Source organism: Anabrus simplex, chromosome 8, assembly GCF_040414725.1.
Source record: "Anabrus simplex isolate iqAnaSimp1 chromosome 8, ASM4041472v1, whole genome shotgun sequence".
In the NCBI taxonomy this organism is placed as follows: Eukaryota; Metazoa; Arthropoda; class Insecta; order Orthoptera; family Tettigoniidae; genus Anabrus; species Anabrus simplex.
In genome coordinates this window covers 13085180-13108918 of record NC_090272.1, presented here as the reverse complement: position 1 = coordinate 13108918, position 23739 = coordinate 13085180, and the positions used below count along the sequence as shown (strand labels likewise).

At 42.4% G+C, this 23739-nt stretch overlaps 1 protein-coding gene across 1 annotated transcript in view; it reads right to left on the bottom strand.

Annotated features, from left to right (window-relative positions):
- mfr (misfire) overlaps positions 1–23739 on the bottom strand; it is a 426204-nt gene that overhangs the window by 349985 nt on the left and 52480 nt on the right. The window contains exon 7 of the mRNA XM_067152717.2: positions 13827–14228. Within this exon, the coding sequence (XP_067008818.2) occupies positions 13827–14228 (402 nt within the window). The remainder of the gene's footprint in view (positions 1–13826; positions 14229–23739) is intronic.

Here is a 23739-nt window from a genome sequence, read left to right as displayed (position 1 = left end):
TTTGGAGATTTTTTGAATGTGTGTGTGTGTGTGCTTTACACGATGGTATAGAAAGAAATGAACAAGATACTGCGCATCTGCCTGCATGTCGGTAGCTTAACCGGTTGTGATGTGATGGCTCAGCATACTGGAATAGTACCTGCCCTTGTCGGGACACTAGTAAGGCTGAACTTATACTCCAATTTAATATGTCACTATCTTACTATCGGAGCTTAAACCTATCGCTCTGTAGTCTCTCTTGTAAGGCAGACCCCGTGGTTTCCGATTTTTACACTAGACAAATATGTTGAGGCTGTTCTTAATTGACGGAACTGCGCATCAAGATGAGGATGACCCGGGACTACTGTGTCTAAAGCCCACGTCGAACTACTCATTCGCAGCTACCAATGGAAAAATCGGGGAGCAAATTAGCCGTGCGGTTATGGTCCTGTAGCTGTGAGCTTACATTAGAGAAAAAATCTCTAACCTGACCGGGGATCGAACACCGGCTACGACGGTGGGACATAAAGCAATTTTAATAATACTAAGTATTTAGGCTCTGCAGATCGAACCTGGGATCCGGAGGCCTCGACGCTGACCATTCAGCTACAAGTCGAATAATGATAATAACCGGACTAGATGGCTGTGACGGTTGAGGTGCAGGCCTTCCGACTGCAATTTGTCACGTTCGATCCTGGCTCAGTCCCTCTAAAGAGGCCACACACAAAGGGCAGAATTATCGCATAACTAGTTCAGAAAAGAAAAAATACTTCGCATTTTCCCTGCTATGTGAAAATTCCTAGAATTTTAGATCAGCTTACAAGACGAGAGAGTTGTTCCCCTTTTAGTAGCCTCTTACGTCATGCAGTTAATGCATCCTTTGTCTCCACTTACAGGGAAGATGAAACGAGTACAAAAGAATGACAAGACTTATAAATTGTCCTCACAAATGTAATACATATTGTCTGCCTCTTACCCAGAGGTCGCAGGTTCGATTCCCGGCGAGGTCAGAGTTTTTGCCTGGACCTGATGGTTTACTCAGCCTACGAGATTAGAATGAATGAACTATCTGACTGAAGGATAGCCACATAGCGGCTACTGCACAGCCAATCCCATCGTCGCTATAAGACCTCTCTGTGACGGTGCGACGTAAAGCAATTTCTAACTAATAATAATAATAAAAATGATAATAATTGTACCGGGCGGTACACCTCTACTCTGTTTATTTAAAAGTTGCGCCAGTTGAAACTCCTCTTCTGGAGGAAGGTTGAACTTTATCTATTCTATTAATTCTCTACTTTCTCAGAAGATGTCACCACGTGGAAAATTTTGAGTTTTTGAACTGTGTCACTTTTGATGTGTTTTTGTTTCGCTTGAAGTAAGAAGTGTGAACTTTCTCTTCTAGAGGACACTACTGAAGATCAACAATAGTGCAACCTAGTGCAGAGTCAAAGAACTATTTTGTTGGAGAAAATTTAATTTCAGGAGTTTGTTCTTTGTTAAATTTATTTCTATCATTGTTTAAGTTGGCAATATTTACCCCTTTCTTCCCCTTGCTTTGAATGTATCCAATCACGAATTTCTTCAATGAATTTCTGGCCAATCAGGGGTATCTTCCCCCAACTTGTATCTGTTGCGGGGTCCTACCCAATAAAATCTTTGTGGGAGGGTGTTTTCTTTCCCCTAACGCCTAGAATTCTCTGCGAGAGTATTTAAACTGCTGATTTTAGGGTCTCCGGGCCACTTCTGTTCCATCTTTCTGTGTATTAAGTACATAGCAGGAGGTGGGAAGCGCCTCTTTCCTCGGCAGCGTTCTACTACCAGGTAATGGCCTATTAATATCTTCTTTTCTTGCTAGGTCGGCAGTTTAACTCTCGCGGCGGGTTCGAAGCGTTTTCCCATCATGTAACCTTTTCCTAAAATGTAACTACTCTTTTCTTCTATTCTCTTGTAAAGCCACATTATGGGATAGAGAGTGCTAACCCTCTCGAGTTCCCACTCACATCGTCTTGAGGTGAACTTATTTTTCTCAACCTATTCTCCCGTAATGTAATGTAAATTGCCATTAAGTCACCTCCGTAGTATGGGATTAGCCCTTGTAGTAACGGCCTAGTGCCAAGTAGGTCTTAAGCAAAGTGTATTAGGAGTGCAAGTTCGCCTCCTCTCAAGTTGTATTTTAGAGGTCATGTATTAATCTTTTCTCTCCTAATAGACCTCAGTAGGTTGGGTATTTTACCCCTGTGTATATGTCCTTTGAGGACAACTTGAAAGTTGAGTTTGGTGTGGCCTGGGAGAAGCTTAACTTTAAGAGCGAGTGGCTCTTTTCTAAAACTGAGAGTTGTATGCCTCGAGGAGGCTTTGCTGTGTAATTTGGAGCAAGGGCTCCAGGATTTGATTGGGGTCTTCTGCCCCTTTTGTTGAAATTGGTATATCGTAAAGTTGAGCTAGTTGCTCAAGAATTGTGTTTTCAGGGCTAGAAGCCCAAATTCTTTAATCCCTGTAATTGTACATTTCAAGTTGTATTTCGGCTACTAAGTACCTGTTCTATTTGTTGTTACCTAATTTTGAAAAGAAAATATAACCTTGTTAAAATTTTAAATTTAATTTCTCTTTAGTAGTTTGAGACCTATTCACCACCCAGCGCCTTCTTTCATGCTTAACTACCACAAAAACACGGTAACAAGTGGTAGCAGAGCGTGGTTGAATGGGTCTCAATTTAGCCCCTTTTGACGGCTAAACATTGCTTTAATTCGAACTCTAACAATTTTCTCAGTTGCTGGAATTTTTTGAGTTTTTCAAAATTGTTCTGTCATCATGCCCGGCCCTCGCGATGTTCTCCTCCTTAATTACTTGCGCAAGGAGGAGTTGATATATGAATTGACTATTAGAAATGTGCAATCTGGAGGCACGGTTGCAATAGACACTAACAAGCTTAGAGAGTCCCTTGATTTGCCCATTTCCGTCCCCAATTTGGGAGAGAAAGAAATTGACGACTCTCTTTCCACGATCACGGAGAATATTACTGGGCTAGCTTCTGTAGTTAGTTTTTTTGATGAAAATGATCCATCTCCTAATCAAATTAAGCGTGTGCAAGGCAGACTATATCACTTTTCAAATAGAGTTAATGATCTGTTGTCTCTAAAGGTGAATGACGTTCAGAGGAAGGAAGCTAATACGCTCCTTGAAACTATTTCGGAATTGTCTAGTAAAGTCACTCTATTGTTAACGGGGGAGGCTCCTCCCAAATCTGATCAACCCTCCATAGTGAATGCAGGCAGTGAGGAAGCGCCTCCCAAGGGAGAAGTTAATAGGATAACCGTTGCTGCTCAAACTATCTCTGCCCCATTGGACAACGAGTCTGAACGCCGTGCATCGTTGGGTAACATCCGTTCTGAATTAACTTCTTTGCCATTGAAATCTTTACCTACTATGTCACCCGGGTTTAGTAGCTTGCCTCATCCATTGGCAATGTTGCTAAGAGGTATCTCTAAGTTTTCTGTCAACACCACCAGTGAAGTAATTTCGTTTTTAAGATTTCTAGTGGAATTTCAGGATCACGCCCTTGTGTTTTCTCTTTCCCCTTGTCAGATTTTGCAAATTATCTATCCGTATGCTATTGGTGTTCTCTCAGATAAAATAGTAAGAGCCATTGCTGAACAGTCATCTATTGAAGATTTTCACGCACACTTGCTTGCAAATTTCATTCCTGCCCGCGCGAGGTCATCTCTGATTCAGAAATACTATTATCGAGTACAGAGGTTGGATGAAAACTTGGCTGATTTCATACAGGACATTAAGTTTTATACTAGGGTGTTTGCCCTTCATTTTCCTGAAGATCAGATTGTACAGGCTATTGTAGAGGGAATTTCACCTCCCTATAGGTCATATTTGTGTTTCGCGGCGTGCCCGCAAACTTTCTCTGAACTTGAAGCATTGGCCGTTTCAGCGGAAGGAGTTAGATACGCCGATTCTTTGCGTGTCGCGAAAGAACCCCCGCCTTCCTTTTGTAACACTCGGCCTCCACCTCGCCGACCAGTCAATCCCCGTAAATGTTATGCTTGCGGGTCGCCTGACCATCTGCGGAATAAGTGTCCTCTGATCAAGTCTAGTAGGGCAAATAATGGAGCTGGTTCATCACAAGGCTGTTTTAAATGTGGGGCCTTCTCACATATCGCTAAGAATTGTCCCAATTCGAATAGCACCCCCTCCTGCTCAACTTCTGGTGTAACTTCCAACAACAATCAAAAGTGACTAGTGGCTTCGGCTGAGTCAACTAATTCTGCTTCCCAAGGCTCAGCCCCTGGCAAAAAGGTCGAGAATTCAGGGAACGATAAGTCTTCGAATACATCTTTTGAATGCCCCAAAGAGTGTCTTAGGATTGCGGCGGATACACCCGCACCTGTTCCTTTTCTTAAGGTTGAGTTAAATAACGAGCCTATAACAGCTCTATTAGATTCAGGCAGTGTTTGTTCCATTATTTCGGCTGTATGGTACTCGAAATTGAAATCTGTTTGTAAACTACCTGTCTATGACTCTCCTCGTATTCAATATGTTTCGGCTAATTCATCTCCATTAGAAATTCTAGGTTCCGTACTGGTCAAAATTCGTATTTTTAAATTTACCTGGAAAATTAAACTGTTTGTGGCTAAGCACTTGTCTTGCCCCATCATACTGGGAGCGGACTTTATTTCTCACACTGGTCTTGTGCTCGATCTCCAGTCTAGGTCGTGCACATTCAAATTTGCTTCCAGTTGTAAAATACCACTATTAAAGTGTAATTCTGTGTCATGTTCTTCTATTTCGCCTACCCAGGATGAGATGTTGTTAGACCTTAGACATCTACCTGAGGAGCAGGCTGATAGTATTCGCAAACTGTGTCAGTCGTTTCCCGAGGTGTTCTCTGATTCTCTTGGTGTTACTGACCTTATTGAATACAAAATTGAGGTTACGGATTCGATTCCTGTCCGTTTTCCACCGTATAGGCTATCTCCACCTAAAATGAAGGCTCTGAAAGAAATCATCGATCAGATGTTGAAGGATGGTATTATTAGGCCCTCTAAGTCGGCGTATTCATCGCCTATTTTTCTAGTCCCGAAACCCCAAGGAGGCTTCAGGCCTGTCATTGATTACAGGGCTCTCAATCGGAAGGTGGTGTTGCAATCTGTGCCCCTTCCCGACCTTCATTCTTGCTTTTCATGGTTTCGTAAGGCCAAGTTCTTCACTATCTTGGACTTGAATCAGGCCTATAATCAAATTCCCCTTGCCGAAGAGTCTAAACACCTTACAGCGTTTGCCACGGACTGGAATTTATATGAATACAACCGCGTGCCTTTCGGGCTCCCCACGGGAGCAGCTGTACTCACTAGGCTACTAGATAGGGTCTTCTCCGACATCAAATTTGAGTACTTATATCACTACTTGGATGATGTCGTCGTATTTTCAGAGACTTTTGAAGAGCATCTAGATCATCTGCGAGAAGTTCTCGATCGCCTTCGTAAGGCGGGGTTAACTGTTAAGTTGTCCAAGGTTGCCTTCGCTAAGCCCTCTATGTCTTTCCTTGGGCATATTGTGTCACCTGATGGTGTAGCTGTCGATCATTCTAGAACTCAGGCCATCCGTGATTTTAAACCTCCCAAGGACATTAAAGGTATCGCCAGGTTCATTGGCATGGTGAATTTCTTCAGGAAGTTCATTCCTAATTTTGCTAATAGAGCGGCGCCCTTAAACCTTCTTCGTAGGAAAGGCATCAAATTCGAGTGGGGACCTTCTCAACAAGCCGCTTTCGAAGATCTTAAATTAGCTCTCTGTAATGCCCCTGTACTTGCTATGCCTGATTTCTCGAAGAAATTCATCGTCCAAACGGACGCGTCGTCGTCAGCTGTAGCTGCAGTCCTTCTTCAAGAGACTGAACTAGGGAGGCGTCCCATCGCCTATGCATCTAGGACTCTATCGGTTCAAGAAGCCAAGTATTCCATCTATGAGCTCGAAGGGTTGGCAGTCTTATTCGCCTTAGAAAAGTTCCGTCTCTATCTGGAACATGTCAAATTCGACCTGGAGACAGATAACCAAGCCTTAAGCTGGGTCTTAGGTAGGCCGCGTCGTACTGGTCGTATAGCCCGTTGGGCTATCCGTATTTCTGCCTTCCAATTCGATGTCAGACATATCCGAGGTACCGAAAATGTTGTTGCTGATGGACTCAGCCGTATGTTTCATAACGACGTCGAGACCCACGAACCGGTCGATAGTTCATCACCTTCCGAGTCCATACTATCTGGTGTTAATGCCATCTTAACAGATGCTCCCATGCTTTTTAGGGATATTGAGAAATACCAACGTGAAGATCCGACGCTGGCTCCTATAATGGAAACCCTTTCTTCTGGGGAACATGCTGTCCCTTATGTTCTGAGGAATGGTGTTCTATGTTGCCCTTCGAGGCATGATAAGTTGATGAAAGTTGTTGTTCCAGCGGTTCTTGTACCTATGATCTTCAAATACTATCATGAGACCCCATTGGGGGGGCATCTTGGAATCTTTAAAACTCGTGAAAAGATTCGTGAAATGTTCATATGGAAAGGTATGGACGGTGAAATTCGAGAACTTGTAAAAGCTTGTAAATCTTGTTTGATCAGTAAACCCACCATGTCCACTAAAGTAGGCCTTTTGTCTTCTCATCAAGCGTCGCGCCCCATGGAACGCCTGTATATCGATTATGTGGGACCCTTCCCCCAGTCAAAGGGTAATGCCAACAAGTTCATCTTTGTGTGTGTAGATGGTTTTACAAGATTTTCCTGGTTATTTCCGACTAAGCTGGCTACCGCTCAGTCCACCATTACTTGCCTAAATTCTATTTTTGCTTCTTTTGGTCCGTGCCAATACATTGTATCTGATAATGCTAAAGCTTTTACATCAAATCTGTTTCGTAAATTCTGTTTTGACTTGTCCATCTCTCATGTAACTACATCTGCTTATTACCCTTAACCATCTCTGGCTGAACGGGTTAACCGCAATCTCAGGTCCGCACTTATTGCCTATCATCATGAAGATCATTCTAGGTGGGACACGTCCCTGCATTGGTTAGCTTTTGCTTTGAATTCGGCGGTTCATGAATCTCACAAATTTACTCCAGCTTCTTTGATGTTTAAGTTCGTTCCCAACACGCCGCTCTCTAACCTCTGGTCTCTGAATGACATTCTGCCCGAGACAATAGATCCGGACAACATTAAAGATCTTTGGAAGAAGGCTAAAGCTAATCTTAAAGTGTCTCATGAAAAGGTTAGGGAAAGGTATGATCGTGGACGGAGACCCACCAATTTGAAGGTAGGTGACCAGGTTATGGTCAAAAATTTTGTTCCCGCGGGCAAGCTTGCCCCCAGATTTCATGGGCCTTGTATCATTCTCGATTTTCTTACGCCGGTTACCTTATTGCTAAGTAATCCAGCCACCGAGAGGATATTTAGAGTTCACCTGTCCCAGGTGAAACCGGTGTAATTTCTGTGTTAACTTGCTCCATATTATTTTGAAAGGATATGAAGGTTATATTTTTTTTGAGTTTCACTTTTAAGGCATTCTGCCCCTTCTGTAATATTTTGGTTTTAGATGTAAGCCTTATGTAAAACCTGCCCCGACCCGTTAAACTGCCATCCCGTTCTTGCCACGGCCATTACCACGCTCCCGTCTCCTGCTCCACTCTACACAGTGGCTTAATGAATACCATAAATATCTGCACGCCGCTGGCCCCTCACTCTCTCTACAAGCCTGTACCCTCAAAGAAAATGATTGTCCAACACAATTCTGCCGCCTAGCTTTAATGTTTCAGCGCCCCCGCAGCCGCGCAGCGCCGTGCAGCGACTGGGGAGGGGGATGGGCCCCCTCCTCTCCAGCGAGGACGACATGTGCACGGCGAGCCGGAGCTCACCTCCCGGCCAAGGCTGATGTGCGGCGCACGACCTGCTACTGGCCCGCAGCCTGTATATGTTCACCGCGGGCGCGGCGTGCTTCTACACCTCTGCTCCCCTCATAGTGCGGGCGAGCGGTATCTCAGGGTACTTGAGGGGTCCGAGCGGCCTCCGTTGGACGCAAGCTGCAACGGCCGGTCTGGCCATCCGACTCAATCTACATCAACTACATGGACAGTCACCATAAGCAATAATTACATTTGGGAATTTAACAACAATATTTGGTGGACATTGCAAAACTTTTCTTCACCTTTTAAGCATTAAAGGTTTATCTTCAGAAATTCAACTTCTACAAACATAAAAACTTTACTGCACCGGCAACAACAAAATTTTGAAATTGCAACCAACCAAATTACTAAAATCTTATAAATGCTTCCGCAATTAATCTTAATATCAACATCAAAACTTGGACCTTATTTTGGAAACAAAGCTTATGTTCTTCTGTGTTACCCCTTGGAGGAACTTTTGGGGGGGGAGGTCTGTACCGGGCGGTACACCTCTACTCTGTTTATTTAAAAGTTGCGCCAGTTGAAACTCCTCTTCTGGAGGAAGGTTGAACTTTATCTATTCTATTAATTCTCTACTTTCTCAGAAGATGTCACCACGTGGAAAATTTTGAGTTTTTGAACTGTGTCACTTTTGATGTGTTTTTGTTTCGCTTGAAGTAAGAAGTGTGAACTTTCTCTTCTAGAGGACACTACTGAAGATCAACAATAGTGCAACCTAGTGCAGAGTCAAAGAACTATTTTGTTGGAGAAAATTTAATTTCAGGAGTTTGTTCTTTGTTAAATTTATTTCTATCATTGTTTAAGTTGGCAATATTTACCCCTTTCTTCCCCTTGCTTTGAATGTATCCAATCACGAATTTCTTCAATGAATTTCTGGCCAATCAGGGGTATCTTCCCCCAACTTGTATCTGTTGCGGGGTCCTACCCAATAAAATCTTTGTGGGAGGGTGTTTTCTTTCCCCTAACGCCTAGAATTCTCTGCGAGAGTATTTAAACTGCTGATTTTAGGGTCTCCGGGCCACTTCTGTTCCATCTTTCTGTGTATTAAGTACATAGCAGGAGGTGGGAAGCGCCTCTTTCCTCGGCAGCGTTCTACTACCAGGTAATGGCCTATTAATATCTTCTTTTCTTGCTAGGTCGGCAGTTTAACTCTCGCGGCGGGTTCGAAGCGTTTTCCCATCATGTAACCTTTTCCTAAAATGTAACTACTCTTTTCTTCTATTCTCTTGTAAAGCCACATTATGGGATAGAGAGTGCTAACCCTCTCGAGTTCCCACTCACATCGTCTTGAGGTGAACTTATTTTTCTCAACCTATTCTCCCGTAATGTAATGTAAATTGCCATTAAGTCACCTCCGTAGTATGGGATTAGCCCTTGTAGTAACGGCCTAGTGCCAAGTAGGTCTTAAGCAAAGTGTATTAGGAGTGCAAGTTCGCCTCCTCTCAAGTTGTATTTTAGAGGTCATGTATTAATCTTTTCTCTCCTAATAGACCTCAGTAGGTTGGGTATTTTACCCCTGTGTATATGTCCTTTGAGGACAACTTGAAAGTTGAGTTTGGTGTGGCCTGGGAGAAGCTTAACTTTAAGAGCGAGTGGCTCTTTTCTAAAACTGAGAGTTGTATGCCTCGAGGAGGCTTTGCTGTGTAATTTGGAGCAAGGGCTCCAGGATTTGATTGGGGTCTTCTGCCCCTTTTGTTGAAATTGGTATATCGTAAAGTTGAGCTAGTTGCTCAAGAATTGTGTTTTCAGGGCTAGAAGCCCAAATTCTTTAATCCCTGTAATTGTACATTTCAAGTTGTATTTCGGCTACTAAGTACCTGTTCTATTTGTTGTTACCTAATTTTGAAAAGAAAATATAACCTTGTTAAAATTTTAAATTTAATTTCTCTTTAGTAGTTTGAGACCTATTCACCACCCAGCGCCTTCTTTCATGCTTAACTACCACAAAAACACGGTAACAATAATAATAAAAGCATGTAGGCCCGTATAGAGCTACCCTTAAAACTCTATGTCGACACCAGCTAAATATGTTGTGGCTGTTGTGTTTTCTTCTTCTTAATCTGATTACCGGCTAGAGTCGGCTTTTCCCTGAGACGCGACGAAATCCTACCTCTACCGCCTTAAGGTACCTGTCCTGGAGCTTTAGACTCTGGGTCGGGGGGATACAACTGGGGAGGATGACTAGTAGCTCGCCTAGGCTGCCTTACTACCTGCTATGCTGAACAGGCGCTAACGGGGTTTTAGGTGTTATTATTTGCTCTGATCTTCACATCCGTTATTCTTTGCAAACTAGTGCGACTTAAAACAATTTTAAATAATAGTAATAATAATAATAATAATAATAATAATAATAATAATAATAATAATAATAATAATAATAATAATAATAATAATAATAATAATACAGCCTTGTCTCACCCCTGTAAGTACCCTGAGCCAAGAACTCATTCTACCATCAGTTCTCACCGAAGCCCAATTGTCAACATAAATGCCTTTGATTGATTTTAATAATCTACCTTTAATTCCATAGACCCACAATATAGCGAACATCTCTTCCCTCAGTACCCTGTCATATGCTTTCTCTAGATCTACGAAACATAAACACAACTGCTTATTCCTCTCGTAGCATTTTTCAATTACCTGGCGCATACTAAAAATTTGATCCTGACAGTCCCTCTGTGGTCTGAAACCACACTGGTTTTCATCCAACTTACTCTCAACGACTGATCCCACCCTCCCTTCCAAGATGCCAGTGAATACTTTGCCTAGTACACTAATCAATGAGATACCTCGATAGTTGTTGCAATCCTTCCTGTTCCCTTGCTTATAGATAGGTGCAATTACTGCTTTTGTCTAATCTGAAGGTACCTTACCAACACTCCATGCTAATCTTACTACTCTATGAAGCCATTTCATCCCTGCCTTCCAACTATACTTCACCATTTCAGGTCTAATTTCATCTATTCATGCTCCTTTATAAAAACGGAGTTTATTTACTATCCTTTCCACTTCCTCAAGCATAATTTCACCAACATCATTTTCCTCCTCCCCATGAGCTTGGCTGTTTGCAACACCACCATGATGATTTCCTTTTACATTGAGAAGATGTTCAAAATATTCCCATCCACCTCTCCAGTGATTCCCTGGGATCTATTATGAGTTCACCTGAATTACTCAAAACACTGTTCATTTCCCTTTTCCCTCCCTTCCTAAGATTCTTTATTACTGTCCAGAAAGGTTTCCCTGCTGCTTGACCTAGCCTTTCCAGGTTATTACCAAAATCTTCCCATGACTTCTTTTTGGATTCAACAACTATTTGTTTCGCTCTGTTTCTTTCATCTACGTACCAATCCCTGTCTGCCTCGGCCCTTGTTTGGAGCCATTTCTGATAAGCCTTCTTTTTTACGTTTACAAGCTGCTCTCACTTCATCATTCCACCAACATGTTCGCCTTTTCGCATCTTTACACACAGTTTTATTAGGCATTCCCTTTCTGTTTCTACTACAGCATCCATGTATGCCACCCATTCACTTTCTATATCCTGAACCTGCTTACTGTCCACTGTTTGAAATTTCGCACTAATCATATCCATGTACTTCTATCTAATTTCCTCGTCCTGGAGATTTTCTACCCTTATTCGTTTGCAGACAGATTTCACTTTCTCTACCCTAGGCCTAGAGATACTTAGTTCACTACAGATCTAGATAGTGGTCTGTATCATCGAAAAATCCCCGGAAAACTCGTATATTCCTAACAGATTTCCTGAATTCGAAGTCGGTTAAGATATAGTCTATTATGGATCTGGTACCCCATAATCCCAGACTCTGCCCTTCCCGTCAAGTACACTTTATAATCTCCTATCTCTTCCTCATTATCTCCCCTTACCCGAATATCACTCCTAGCACATCCAGATGCATCCTCTTTGATGACTCAGCCAGTTCCACTTTCTTCCATAAGCCCCATTAATGTTGATAGCTCCCCATCGAATTCCATGTGTAGCGGTGAATAGCCTAATGCTTGAAGAATGTATTCGTAACAGATAAACCCATACTAGCACAGAAGTCCAGCAAACGCTTCCCATTCCCATCAGCTTCCATATCTTCCCCACATTTACCAATCACCCTTTCGCATCCTTCAGTTCTATTCCCAACTCTCGCATTGAAATCGCCCATTAGCGCTATTCTATACTTGCTGTTGACCCTGACCACGATGTCACTCAATGCTTCATAAAACTTGTCAACTTCATCCTCATCTGCACCCTCACATGATGAATACATCTTGACAGCTGCCATGAGCACGTGGTCTTGTTTGTAAACAAACGTACGTGGCCGTGACCTCACGATTACGTAGCCATGACGTCATGGGGTCAATGATCTTGCCAGGGGTAATTGACCTCGTGGAAAAATGGTGACGCAGATCCCATTGTTTTAGAACATGCATTGCTATAATACTACTGTTGATAATATTATGATTATAGCCACGGGACTGTTGATAATATTATGTATCCTTTAATCTCAAAACATCCACGTAGGTTGGTCGGGATTCGAACCGCGGCTACTTTGGTGAGAAGCTAGTCCGCGCTCAGTCGTATGGTGCCAGTTTGATGCCGGTAGATTTACAGTAAATTCTGCGGGCAGCTCTGTAAAGCATGATGTAGTTCCTAAACCTCTTCTTATTGGAACTATACTGTGTAGATATAAGTTCCAAATCCTCCTTTCGACAGCTGCCCGAGTGTCGGAATTGTGTCCCACGGGAAGAAGTTATCGACAGGAGGTTGTCACATTTGAGCACCACAAAACACCACTGACCTTGGCGGGAAAGGTAACTGAAGGATTGCGACCCTGAGATGGAATGATGGTGTTTCTGGATGGCTGTAACTATTGAAACTGCTGTGTACGAACCTTCTTTGGGGATAGCTATCGAAACTCTTTCTCGCTGGCATTTGAGGTGCCTCATATCTTGATGGTCGTGGTGTTCCGCTCTTAATGCAATCAGAACCACGAATAATGCCGCAGTGACGATGCCGGACTCAACAGGCAGGAGGTGAACGTGCAGACAAAACACGAAGTCGCTTAACATCACGTCTTCCTAAAGCAGGAGACTACTTCATTATGTGGGAGAACTTATGCCAGTGTTCCCACGGCCAATAAGACGACGTGCTCATGTCACATGACTGCTGCAAAGGGGTTCAGCAATAATCCTCGGCTACTGTGTTAAAAAAATCTCAAGGACATGACATTGTATGAGCTAGGACTTCTTCCTTAAATATGCATCCTTCCATTTTATGAGTTCAACGCGAGAAGTCTGAGACGGCATTTTTCTACGCGTTCTTAATACAATGTGTCCAAGAAAGCAAGTTAGGTATAGTTCAAGGTGGATTACATTAAACTGATGATCACCGGGCGAGCTGGCCGTGCGGTGAGCTTGCATCCGGGAGATAATGGGTTCGAGCAGCACTGTCGGCAGCCCTGAATGTTATTTTCCGTATTTTCGCATTTTCAAACCTGGATAATGCTGGGGATATACGTTAATGATGGCCACGGCCGATTCCTTCCCACTCCTAGCCCATTCCTACCCCGTCGACGCCATAAGACCCGTCTGTGTCGGTGCGACGTAAAGCAAGTTGCAAATAAATAAAGTAAACTGAAGTTCTTTTTGTGTTGTAGTTATTATTTGTGAACATTCTCTGAAGTATTCCTTTTCAGCAATGCCTTTCAAATTGTATTTACGAACTAATCTCATCATCACTGGGTCACGTATTTCAGGCCTCTGGCTATACTCCAAACAACAACTCTGTACTTCATTAATTTAAAAATAATATTTTCTGAAAATTTTCTCTGTTTGAGATAAATCACACTAAGTGGAAGGAGAGAGAGAGCGTTACCTCATTGATGGGGAACGTGGGTTCGAGCTCGACGTCGGCCGGCGATAGATCCACGCTGTCGGAGATCTCGGTGCGGATAGCTACGAGGACACGTGCCCGGTAGGACACCCCTTCGCCGAGCCCGGCGTTCAGTCCAGCGTGTTCGTCCAGCAGGCTGTACCCGCGAGGCGAGCCATACAGGTGGATAAAGGTAGGGCCGAACGTCGGCAGAAAGCCCTTCTCGCCGTCATTCGAGATATTCTTGAGGTCGATGAAGTGCGTCCCTATGACAGTGTTGTGAACGGGGTCGTTGTCCCGCAGCTGGATCTTGATCCGCTGACACAACGGCGGGAACATCTCCGAGAAGACCAGCTGTTCGTTCCACACGGGGGCATAGCTGTGCTTGCGGACACTCGTCTTGCCCTAGAACAGGTAAAACACAGTAAAACTCACTTATCAACTTCAGTCTCAATTGACGTGCCTCAGGTTTCCTTCCTTACCTTCATTATTGGCCACCTTAGGTTAAATGGAAGACCATCTATTTTTGCTGATGACACTAATATTTCTACACAGTCTCTAGCAATTAGAACCTGAATATAATATGCAGCAGGATATTTTATTACTTGAAGCAGGGCTTAATAACCTGATAAAAACAAGCGTCATAATTTTTTATAAACGTCAATGTGCATTAAATTTGGATATAAAGCTGTTTTCCTTCAATCATTGAGTTGAGAGTGCAGAATACTAAATTATTAATGCTGATTAGAGATGAAAATCTTTCATGGCGTAATAAAGTGGAGAATATCTGTAATATAATTATCCCTGTGACTGGTATCCTTAGATTAAGGTATACATTTTCTTATGGGTTGTTGAGGGATATTTACTATGCTCTTATAGAAAGCTGCACCTCACACGATTGGGCATGCTGTAATACATAATTATTTATCCATATAAAAGGCTAAGTCCGACTGAATGTAATCAACGCCCAGCCAAAACTCTTACAGAAATGAAATGTTGGGGATACATTTATATTACAGGGAGAATTTTTGGATTTTCCGTCACTAATGGGGTGAAAAGGAGGATGAATTGTTTAAATGAGTATGTCTCAAAAACTTAACAGTTTACAGACGTAAACATTGGTATTTGGAATCTCCTTTAAAAATAAAGAAGGGGGTATTTTTGGTTTTCGGAAAATCTACTTAATTTGAAAAGGGGTTGAATACCTTTTATGAGGATACTTACTCAAAAACAGAAAATGTTACAGACATGAAAATCGGTGTTTGGAAACTTCTTTAAAAATAAAGAAACACGTACTTTTTGTTTTCGGAAAATCCACTCAGGGAGAGGTGACCAGGACTGAAAAAAGAGTGTATCTACAATACATCTAAAAATGTAACATATTACAGTAAAGAAACACACATAATTAGTTTTGCGAAAATCCATTTAAGGGGAAAGGAGAAAGGGGTGAATGTTTAATGGCAAAAGCTTAACACGTTACAGACGTGAAAATTGGTATTATTAATCTATTTTAAAAATAAAGAAACACGTTTTCGGAAAATCCCCTTAAGGAGAGTTGTAAAAAGAACTGAAAAATGGATTGATTTTTTTATGAGGATAATTATATCTCATAAACTGAAGATATTACAGACGTGAACATTTGTATCTGGAAACTTCTTTAAAAATAATGAAACAGGTATTTTTTGTTTTCTGAAAATTTCAGTTGAGGGGGGTGAGAAAATTAAGAAAGGGTTGAATAAATGTTATGAGAATATCAAATACTGAAGATGTTACAGACGTGACAATTGGTATTTGGAATCTCTTTTAAAAATAAAGAAGCACGTATTACGTATTCTTTTGTTTTCGGGAATCCACTTAATGGGGTGGGAAAAATGATTCAAATTCCTTATATGATGATACTTAAGGGGGGGGGGGGAGGGTGATATCCGATGACGTTGAAATTTCACTTGATTGTTGCTCGTGTGAATCAGAGCCTGGTGATGAGTTCTGAAACCGTTCGATGCACGAGACACATGCTGATTACTCCTATAAAGTTTAGATTTTAAATAATACAGCCCTAAGGGGGGGATGAAGATTTATGACAAAATTATTCATCCCTCCAAACCGTTTGACGTATGAATTTGTAATTCTACAAGAACTTCGGATATCGTAGGTGACACATAGTGGTAAGACCGTGTAGAAGTTGGTGAAGTTCTAAAACGAAGTCTTCGCAACAGCCAATGTACTCGACCGAATTTATGATTTCACTTCTTTATTACCAAAAAATGTAATTGTAAAACTCAGAGGTTTAGCTAAAATGATACACGACTGGAGGAATTATTTGAACTACTTTTTTCCTTTGATCGTACCTATGTATTCTTGCACACGTTGACGATCTAAACCTCTCAACTTACTAATCAAATTCCAGAAGCTTAATACAAATAAATCCCCAACAAACCAAACCCCGTGGGACTACAGCCCTTGAAGGGGCTTGGCCTACCAAGCGACCGCTGCTCAGCCCAAAGGCCTGCAGATTACGAGGTGTCGTGTGGTTAGCACGACGAATCCTCTCAGCCGTTATTCTTGGCTTTCTAGACTGGGACCGCTATCTCACCGTCAGATAGCTCCTCAGTTATAATCACGTAGGCTGAGTGGACCTCGAACCAGCCTTCAGGTCTAGGTAAAAATCCCTGACCTGGCCGGAAATCGAACCCGGGGTGTCCGGGTAAGAGGCAGGCACGCTACCCCTACACCACATGGCCGGCCTTAATACAAATACTAGGCCTAAATAATAATGGAGGATTCATATCGATTTTTATCAGAGATCGACGCTGCCCTCTATAAACATAAAACTCTGTCTTAGACCTTAAATAAGAAGTTGTCTTTACACCCCTCAAGGAGGTGAGGAGTGATGCATGTCCTAGGTGTTAAATAACAGAGAGGTACAGTAACTGGTGGTTAACATCAAATACATTCATTCCTGAAATGGCTTAACGTCCGAACACAAATTCCACATATTTTAAACCCTAGGTAATGCGTACTTTTAAACGTTCCATCCCCACGGTGTTTAATGGGGTGAGCTCTCTCCAAAACCATTTGACGTACAAAGTTGTAATTTTACGAGAAGGTTCCGCTTGTATGTCCTAGGTGTAAAATATTTCTCCATTCTTTCGAAACCGTGTCAGGCAAGAACTTAAAATTTTACATGAAGGGTGGTCTTCCATTTCCTAGAAGTCATAACTATTTAAAAACGTTCACCCCTAAGGAAGAATCCATTCCTTCATTACTGTTCGACGCACGAAATCAAAATTTCTCAGGTTGGTCGCTTATACGTTCTAGATGTTATATAAAATGGGGTTCGAATGAGTGTTAGATCAGAACCGTTTGACGTGCGAACTGAGGGTCAGCAACATCATTCGTTTTACTGGTGAAAGGTAGATTATCCTCCAAGAATGCGACTACTCTTGTTACACATGATATAGCTTTTACCGATTGCGCCGATGACCTAGATGTTGGGGCATCATGTTAGTCGATCATATTTTATGTCAGGAAATGTAGAGACCTGATATTTTTCTGGTATGATAATTAGAAACCAGGGAAATATAACTGACTTTTGCCTGACGCTTGGTAGCATGCAACCTCCAGCTTCACAGGAAAACCGAACCAGAGCGACGTGAATTTTCACATGCACTGGACGGGATACGAGCCGCGGGTACTGGGCTGTGTTACAGCCCATGTGGTTACAGTGACGTTAAAAGAACAGGAAAAAGGAGAGAAACGGGAGCTATCGCCAAAATAATTTTAATTACGTTTTCGTTCTCGATTCGGTACAATGGGGTCACTTCTGGCCGGTAACCGTAGACATGGGAGCCCATCTTGTATCGTGCGCGTGTGCTCAGAGGACCTAGGATTCGATTCACGATAGAGACGGGGACTTTACTGACATTTCGGTACTTGTTTTGGCTCGGGGACTGGGTGTTGTCGTGACAGAGCGCCAAGCCCCTTGCGAATTGTGTTGTGAGTAGAAACCTGCAGGGTATTTCGAGAGCTGAACATGTGTACCTCGCCAGTTCTTGAAGGAAACTCGACACCAATGAATTCATTCTCAAAGAGACCAGAATCAAGACAAGAAACCTTCTATATGGTCAACAATTATATCTGGGACACGTAGCGAGAAGATCTGCTGGGATGGTCAATTGACTAGACAGCACAGAACACGAGAGTGAAGAAAGAATATAACGCACCTGTAAGAGATTTATGGAGACTAAGGCGGCAGCCACAACTACTTAAAGGGCGATAGTACTTGACATTCCACCATCGGCTTTAAAGCAGCAGTTCCGATAAAATGAACCCATTAATATGAACTCAATCTATGAATACATTTTCCTGTCGCTCTTTGTGGCATCATGCAAAAACTGATTCGATCAAACATCCGGAAGGCTTGTCGGCTTGACTGTAAACTGTTCTAGCTTCAGAATGTATGCAACTACACCAAAGTCCTGTGGAGAAGTTTCTGTTTCTCTGGTCAGATATTGCTGAGAGTGTTGTGACCTCAAGAGCTCATATTCGGAGTGAGAACTCCGGAACTAAAGATGGATGGGGGAGGAGAGAATTCAGAACACACGTAATCCCGGCTAGACAGAAGCCCGAAATGACCAGAGACATAGACTATTTAAAATAAGCTCCAAGCCCTGTAGTACCACAAGTCTCGCATCACTAGGATGCCCTGGTCCAGCCGAAAGAGGCGACTAAAAGGGACTCTCAACTTGTTGGTGATCAAGATTCTCCTAGCTGAAACTGGCATGAGGTGAAGTGTCGGACACCCCCTGATCAGTGAACATGAGCGGGTCAACCCCGTCTTTAACTTGGCCATCGGAAAGCAAAGACTTCATGGTTCTGTGAGTAAAGCAACGGGAAACTACATCACCTCTCACTTGTATGACGGGAGATGGTGTGGGAGGCGACGTGAACAATGTGCACTCTTGTTTTGTCCGCGGACAGGCAGCGCTGTTCACATTCACTATTGAAGATGCCTAGAGAGACAGAGATCATGTGTTGGCGTTAGCCCCCCCACGAGGGTTGAATGGGGTCCACTCAGACTCAGGTCAATTGAGTATAGGGGTTCGATTCCCAACTCAGCCAACCTTGAGTGGTTTTCCGTGGTTTCACACTTCTCCTCCAGAGAAATGCCGGGTTAGGCCACTCCACTACTTCCTGTTCAGCATAGGAGGTGAGGCCGTCTGTTCCCAGCCGTATCCCAGTCTCATCCCCCAGGACACTGTTCTTAAGGCGGTAGAGGTGGGATTCCTCGCTCAGTCTGAGGGAAAAACCAATCCTGGAGGGTGAACAGATTAAGAAAGAAAGCAGACGGTATTAATAATAATAATAAGGATAAGGAGAAGAAGAAGAATACAATATTTGGTTATAGGTTAAATTTTGGTTTTCTTAGTAATTGAATAATAGAGGACATAGTCGTTTCTAATATTTGAAGATATATTGTCAAGATGTCAACATTACTGTTAAAATTAGAGTGGAAGGATTGCATCACTCAAAATAGTTGTTAGGCATGTTATGACAGAATATTATCTCAGGACACTTGTAAGGAAGCACTGGTACATGAAAGAAAATCCTTATCCATTCATTTCTATCTTTCAAGATTAGAGGTAATGTGTATGTTCCTACGAAAGATGTTCACATGTGCAAACTTACTGAGATGTATTTCAGAGAGAATACATATAATGTTTTAAGCTGAGTTGTGAAAGGGAACATACCTAATCAACCGCGCCATATCATTTTATGGTACGTTTGCCTTTTCTGAAGTCTTCACGTTCCTAGCGAACTCTTGTATCTATGAATTGTTACTCTTTCCCATCATGTGCTGTTACTACTACGTAATCTTTCCTTATTCCGGTAGATGGCATCTCATACGTAAGCAAAGGTCAAAACATTTCTTTTCTGCCTCGTCTTGCTGGGTTATCTTTCTGGTGTCCGACTCGCTGGCTGAACAGTCAGCGTACTGGCCTTCGGTTCAGAGGGTCCCGGGTTCGATTCCCGGCCGGGTCGGGGATTTTAACCTTAATTGGTTAATTCCAATGGCACGGGGGCTGGGTGTATGTGTTGTCTTCATCATAATTTCATCCTCATCACGACGCGCAGGTCGCCTACGGGCGTCAAATAGAAAGACCTGCACCTGGCGAGCCGAAACCGTCCTGGCATATCCCGGCACTAAAAGCCATACGACATTTCATTTCATCTTTCTGGTTGGTTGTGTAGGGAGTTTTGACTTGAGAAGATGAAAGGATTGGATTTCCAAGTCGCCTTTGTGGCATATAAAAGATATTTTAACAGATTCAAGATATCTTTGTACATATCTCGGCCTTTCGAGAATGTTAATTGCTTATGTAATCGAGATATTTATTTTTCTTTAATCTTCTCTTGGTTTTTTTATTGCTTCGTTCTGTGCTCACCATGGTTGGGTTAGAAAGGCTTCCCTCATTACATGTGTTTCTAATTTATTTGTGTGTTAACTTTGAATTTCCTTTACTGCTTCGCTATGATTGTTTTGAGAACAGAAGGTGATACGGATTCATGTGTGTGTGTGTGTGTGTATGTGATTAATTGCTGTGTGCCGTCCGAGACCTTTTACTCATGTCCCTTCATTAACATACCGCTTGAGCTCATGTTGTATTATTTTATCGCGTGTTCTGTATATTTCATGTCCACCAAAATTGGTGTGGTATGAATGCAAACTAACAACGCGATTGGTCTGTTTCTGTGTGTTTTGGTGTTGGAGACACTCCGTCTCTTTAAGATGGACCACTTTCTGGTTCATACTGTCTGAGCTCGAGAGCGGTTGTTTATTTTGTTATGTGCTGTGCGTTGACGTTCTTATACGTCCCTTTATTCGGCGACCTAACCCCTTGGTATCTGTAGGAGCGTGGGCGGTTCTGACGCTTGGATCCGTAATACCTTTGTGTCTAGTTTACTTATTAATTGTTCGTTTCACATTGCCGTCATTGGCTTTCTTTACCTATTTTAGATTAATATGTTTATTCTTTGCGGGATGGTTTTCCATTTATCTTAGTTGTTTTGCGTGAAAACATGGTAACTTCCCCTTTTCTCTTTGATTTAATTTTTTGAGCTCGTTGCACCCTTCCCTCTTCTCCCATTTTAAGTTCTCTTACTTAATGATATTGTATTCTCGGGGGACGTGGATTTGTATTGTTGAGAGTTTTATGTCTTACCTGAGAAATTGAAAGGGAGAATGTTATGATAAGATGCTGTTACTCCCTAAACTCATGGTTGTTTAGACCTGATGTGCATAAAAGAAATACTTCGTACCCACCTAACTTTTCATCACGCCTTTTATCAAGGTAAGCGAGTGTGAAGGTGACATAAACAGTGAGTCTTGTGTATTTTGATTAAGGGCCACGTATGATTAATGTTATCTATTTGATTTTTGGTCCCCTTGTTTCGCCTATGCAAACTTTTTTGATTTTATCTCCATAATAAATTTATGTTCTTGCCCCTATTTCTGTTATATTTTTATTTCTTTGCGTCTCTTATATGTGTGTTATCTGTAAGAGGCCCGGGTCCAGTTTCTGGCAGTTTTTGCTAGTTTTGACCAAATCCACTGCACTGGGTCTTCGTCGTGTTCTTAGTGTCAGTTCAGTAAAGAAGCCACAGTTCAGCTGTTGTAGAAACATTTAAGCTCACATGCTTTAGATCTAAATCCAAAGGACACGCACGTTTAGCCTTGTTAGTGTAATTTCATCACTGCACTTGAAAATATGTGTGAATCATGATGTAAGAGACTTGAATGGAAACAGATTAGACCATAGATCGGTCTGAAACAGGTGGCCAAGCTAAGCATTTTTGAATTGATATACCAGCGTTTTTTCTTAACAGTAAAATAAAGGACCTAATAGGTCTAATTAATCAGAGTTATTTCTATTATTTCTAAGTGCTTCTAATTATTTGGATTATCTCCTGTCCATTATTCCCATTTCGGCTACTATTTTATATTAATGCATCGGGGTAGTGTAGTGACGGCCAGAATCCTATTGCTCATTGCCAGTCTAAATCTATATGTTCCTGGTTTTGCCCAACTGTTTCACCCCCTTTCATCCAATATTGCAGTACCATATTGATAACCACTGCACTTTGTTTGACCATGTTTTCAAGTGATGGTGAACAAGTCAAGTTGTTTACTAGCAATGAAACAGAAAACTTTTGGAAACATAGAACGTAAGAGCTTTCACCTTCTTTCCCTTCGGTAAGAATTTCACGAATAACATGTTGGAATGTGGGGTAGTGTGTATTTATCCTTCATTGGAACAGATTGTGCCAACCTTCAATTCTCCGCTCGCCATGCTGTGCAGAATGGAATTGATTTCACATATTTGGATCATAGCGAGCCTTCTTTGACCTTGTCTGCTCCTGGACGACCCACGGATGTACATGCAAGAGCAAATACTTCGTCAGGCATCGGTGCCGTCAAATATGGCCCTGCGAGAAACTGGCGACATCAGTGCCATCTAGCGTGCTACAGCTAAGTTGTTCAGATAGTTTTGTGCTTGTTATGTATCGTGCTATGTACGCGTGCAGAAGACAATGTGATCGCAAGTCATTTGACAGATTATAAAAACAAAGTGCCGTGGGTAGGCCTATACCTGTTAAAATTTATGTGCCTGTATTTTTTTTTCAATCTATACGATCGTACTTTCTTTAAAATACTGTTTCGATGAAAGCTATGCATTTCATCGGTTTTCAAGTGTACTCAGTGGGCTGGAAAGAGGAAAAGGGCTGATGAAATTCTGTGGACCAAAGGACCAGAACATTTACGTATAAATAAAGGCTATGTAGTGTGATTGGACTAAAAGGATTTCAGAAACAAAACTCTTATTTCCGTCCCTTGCGATTTCGCTCTGACCGGGCGAGTTGGCCGTGCGGTCAGGAGCATGCGGCAGTGATTTTGCATCCGGAAGAAAGTGGGTTCGAATCTCACTGTCGGTAGCCCTGAAAGTGGTTTCCGTGGTTTCCCATTTTCACACCAGGCAAATGCTGGGGCTGTATCTTACTTAAGGCCACGGACGCTTCCTTCACACTCCTAGGACTTTCCTGTCCCATCGTCGGCGCGACGAAAAGGTACTAAAGTTTCCGTTTTGGGCACGTTTAGCTGTATTTGTGGTCAGAATTACACAAAGATTACGCTTTCCATCAATTGTTAATAAGGAGGATCACACAGTAGAGCAAACGGAGGTAACGATGTAACCCCAGAAGTGCCATAAGAGGTGATTTGTGCTTCTGATGACGGTAATTGTACTCATAGTGATGTGATGAACCTAATGTCAAGTGATGAGGTAAATGATTATGAATATCATGTCACACAGACCATGTAGCAAGTTGCTGAATGTATTGCCATCTTATGATAATTGTTATAAAAACTAAATTAGGAAGTATGGTAATTCTAAAATTGCGTGGGGGAAAGTTATCTGCCAAAATATCAGGAACATTTGAAAGTAGTTTCTGCTGGAAAGCGCACGAACTGCTCACAGTTTATTTGAATGGAGGCAGTGGTAAGAGGTTACCTAGTGGCAGGTAGTGAAGTCCTTAGTGCCGGGCGTGTCCGACCTGCGCGTCGTGGTCACACCCAGGCCCCGTGCTACAGAAATTAACCAATGATGTTTAAAGTTCCCGAACCTGCCGGGAAACGAACCCGGGACCCCTGTGGCCAAAGGCCAGCACGCTAACCGTTTAGTCATAGAGCCGGACGGGTGCATGTGACTAGAACCAATGATTTAAAGGAGAAAAATCTTGCAGTAAAAATATCACTACTACTACTAGTAAAAATGTTTTCATTCCTCAGACGGTGATACCGTCTCTCAGGCCGGGAGATTTGTTCAGTGAAGGAGATGTTGGGAAGAGGTGAGGGGGT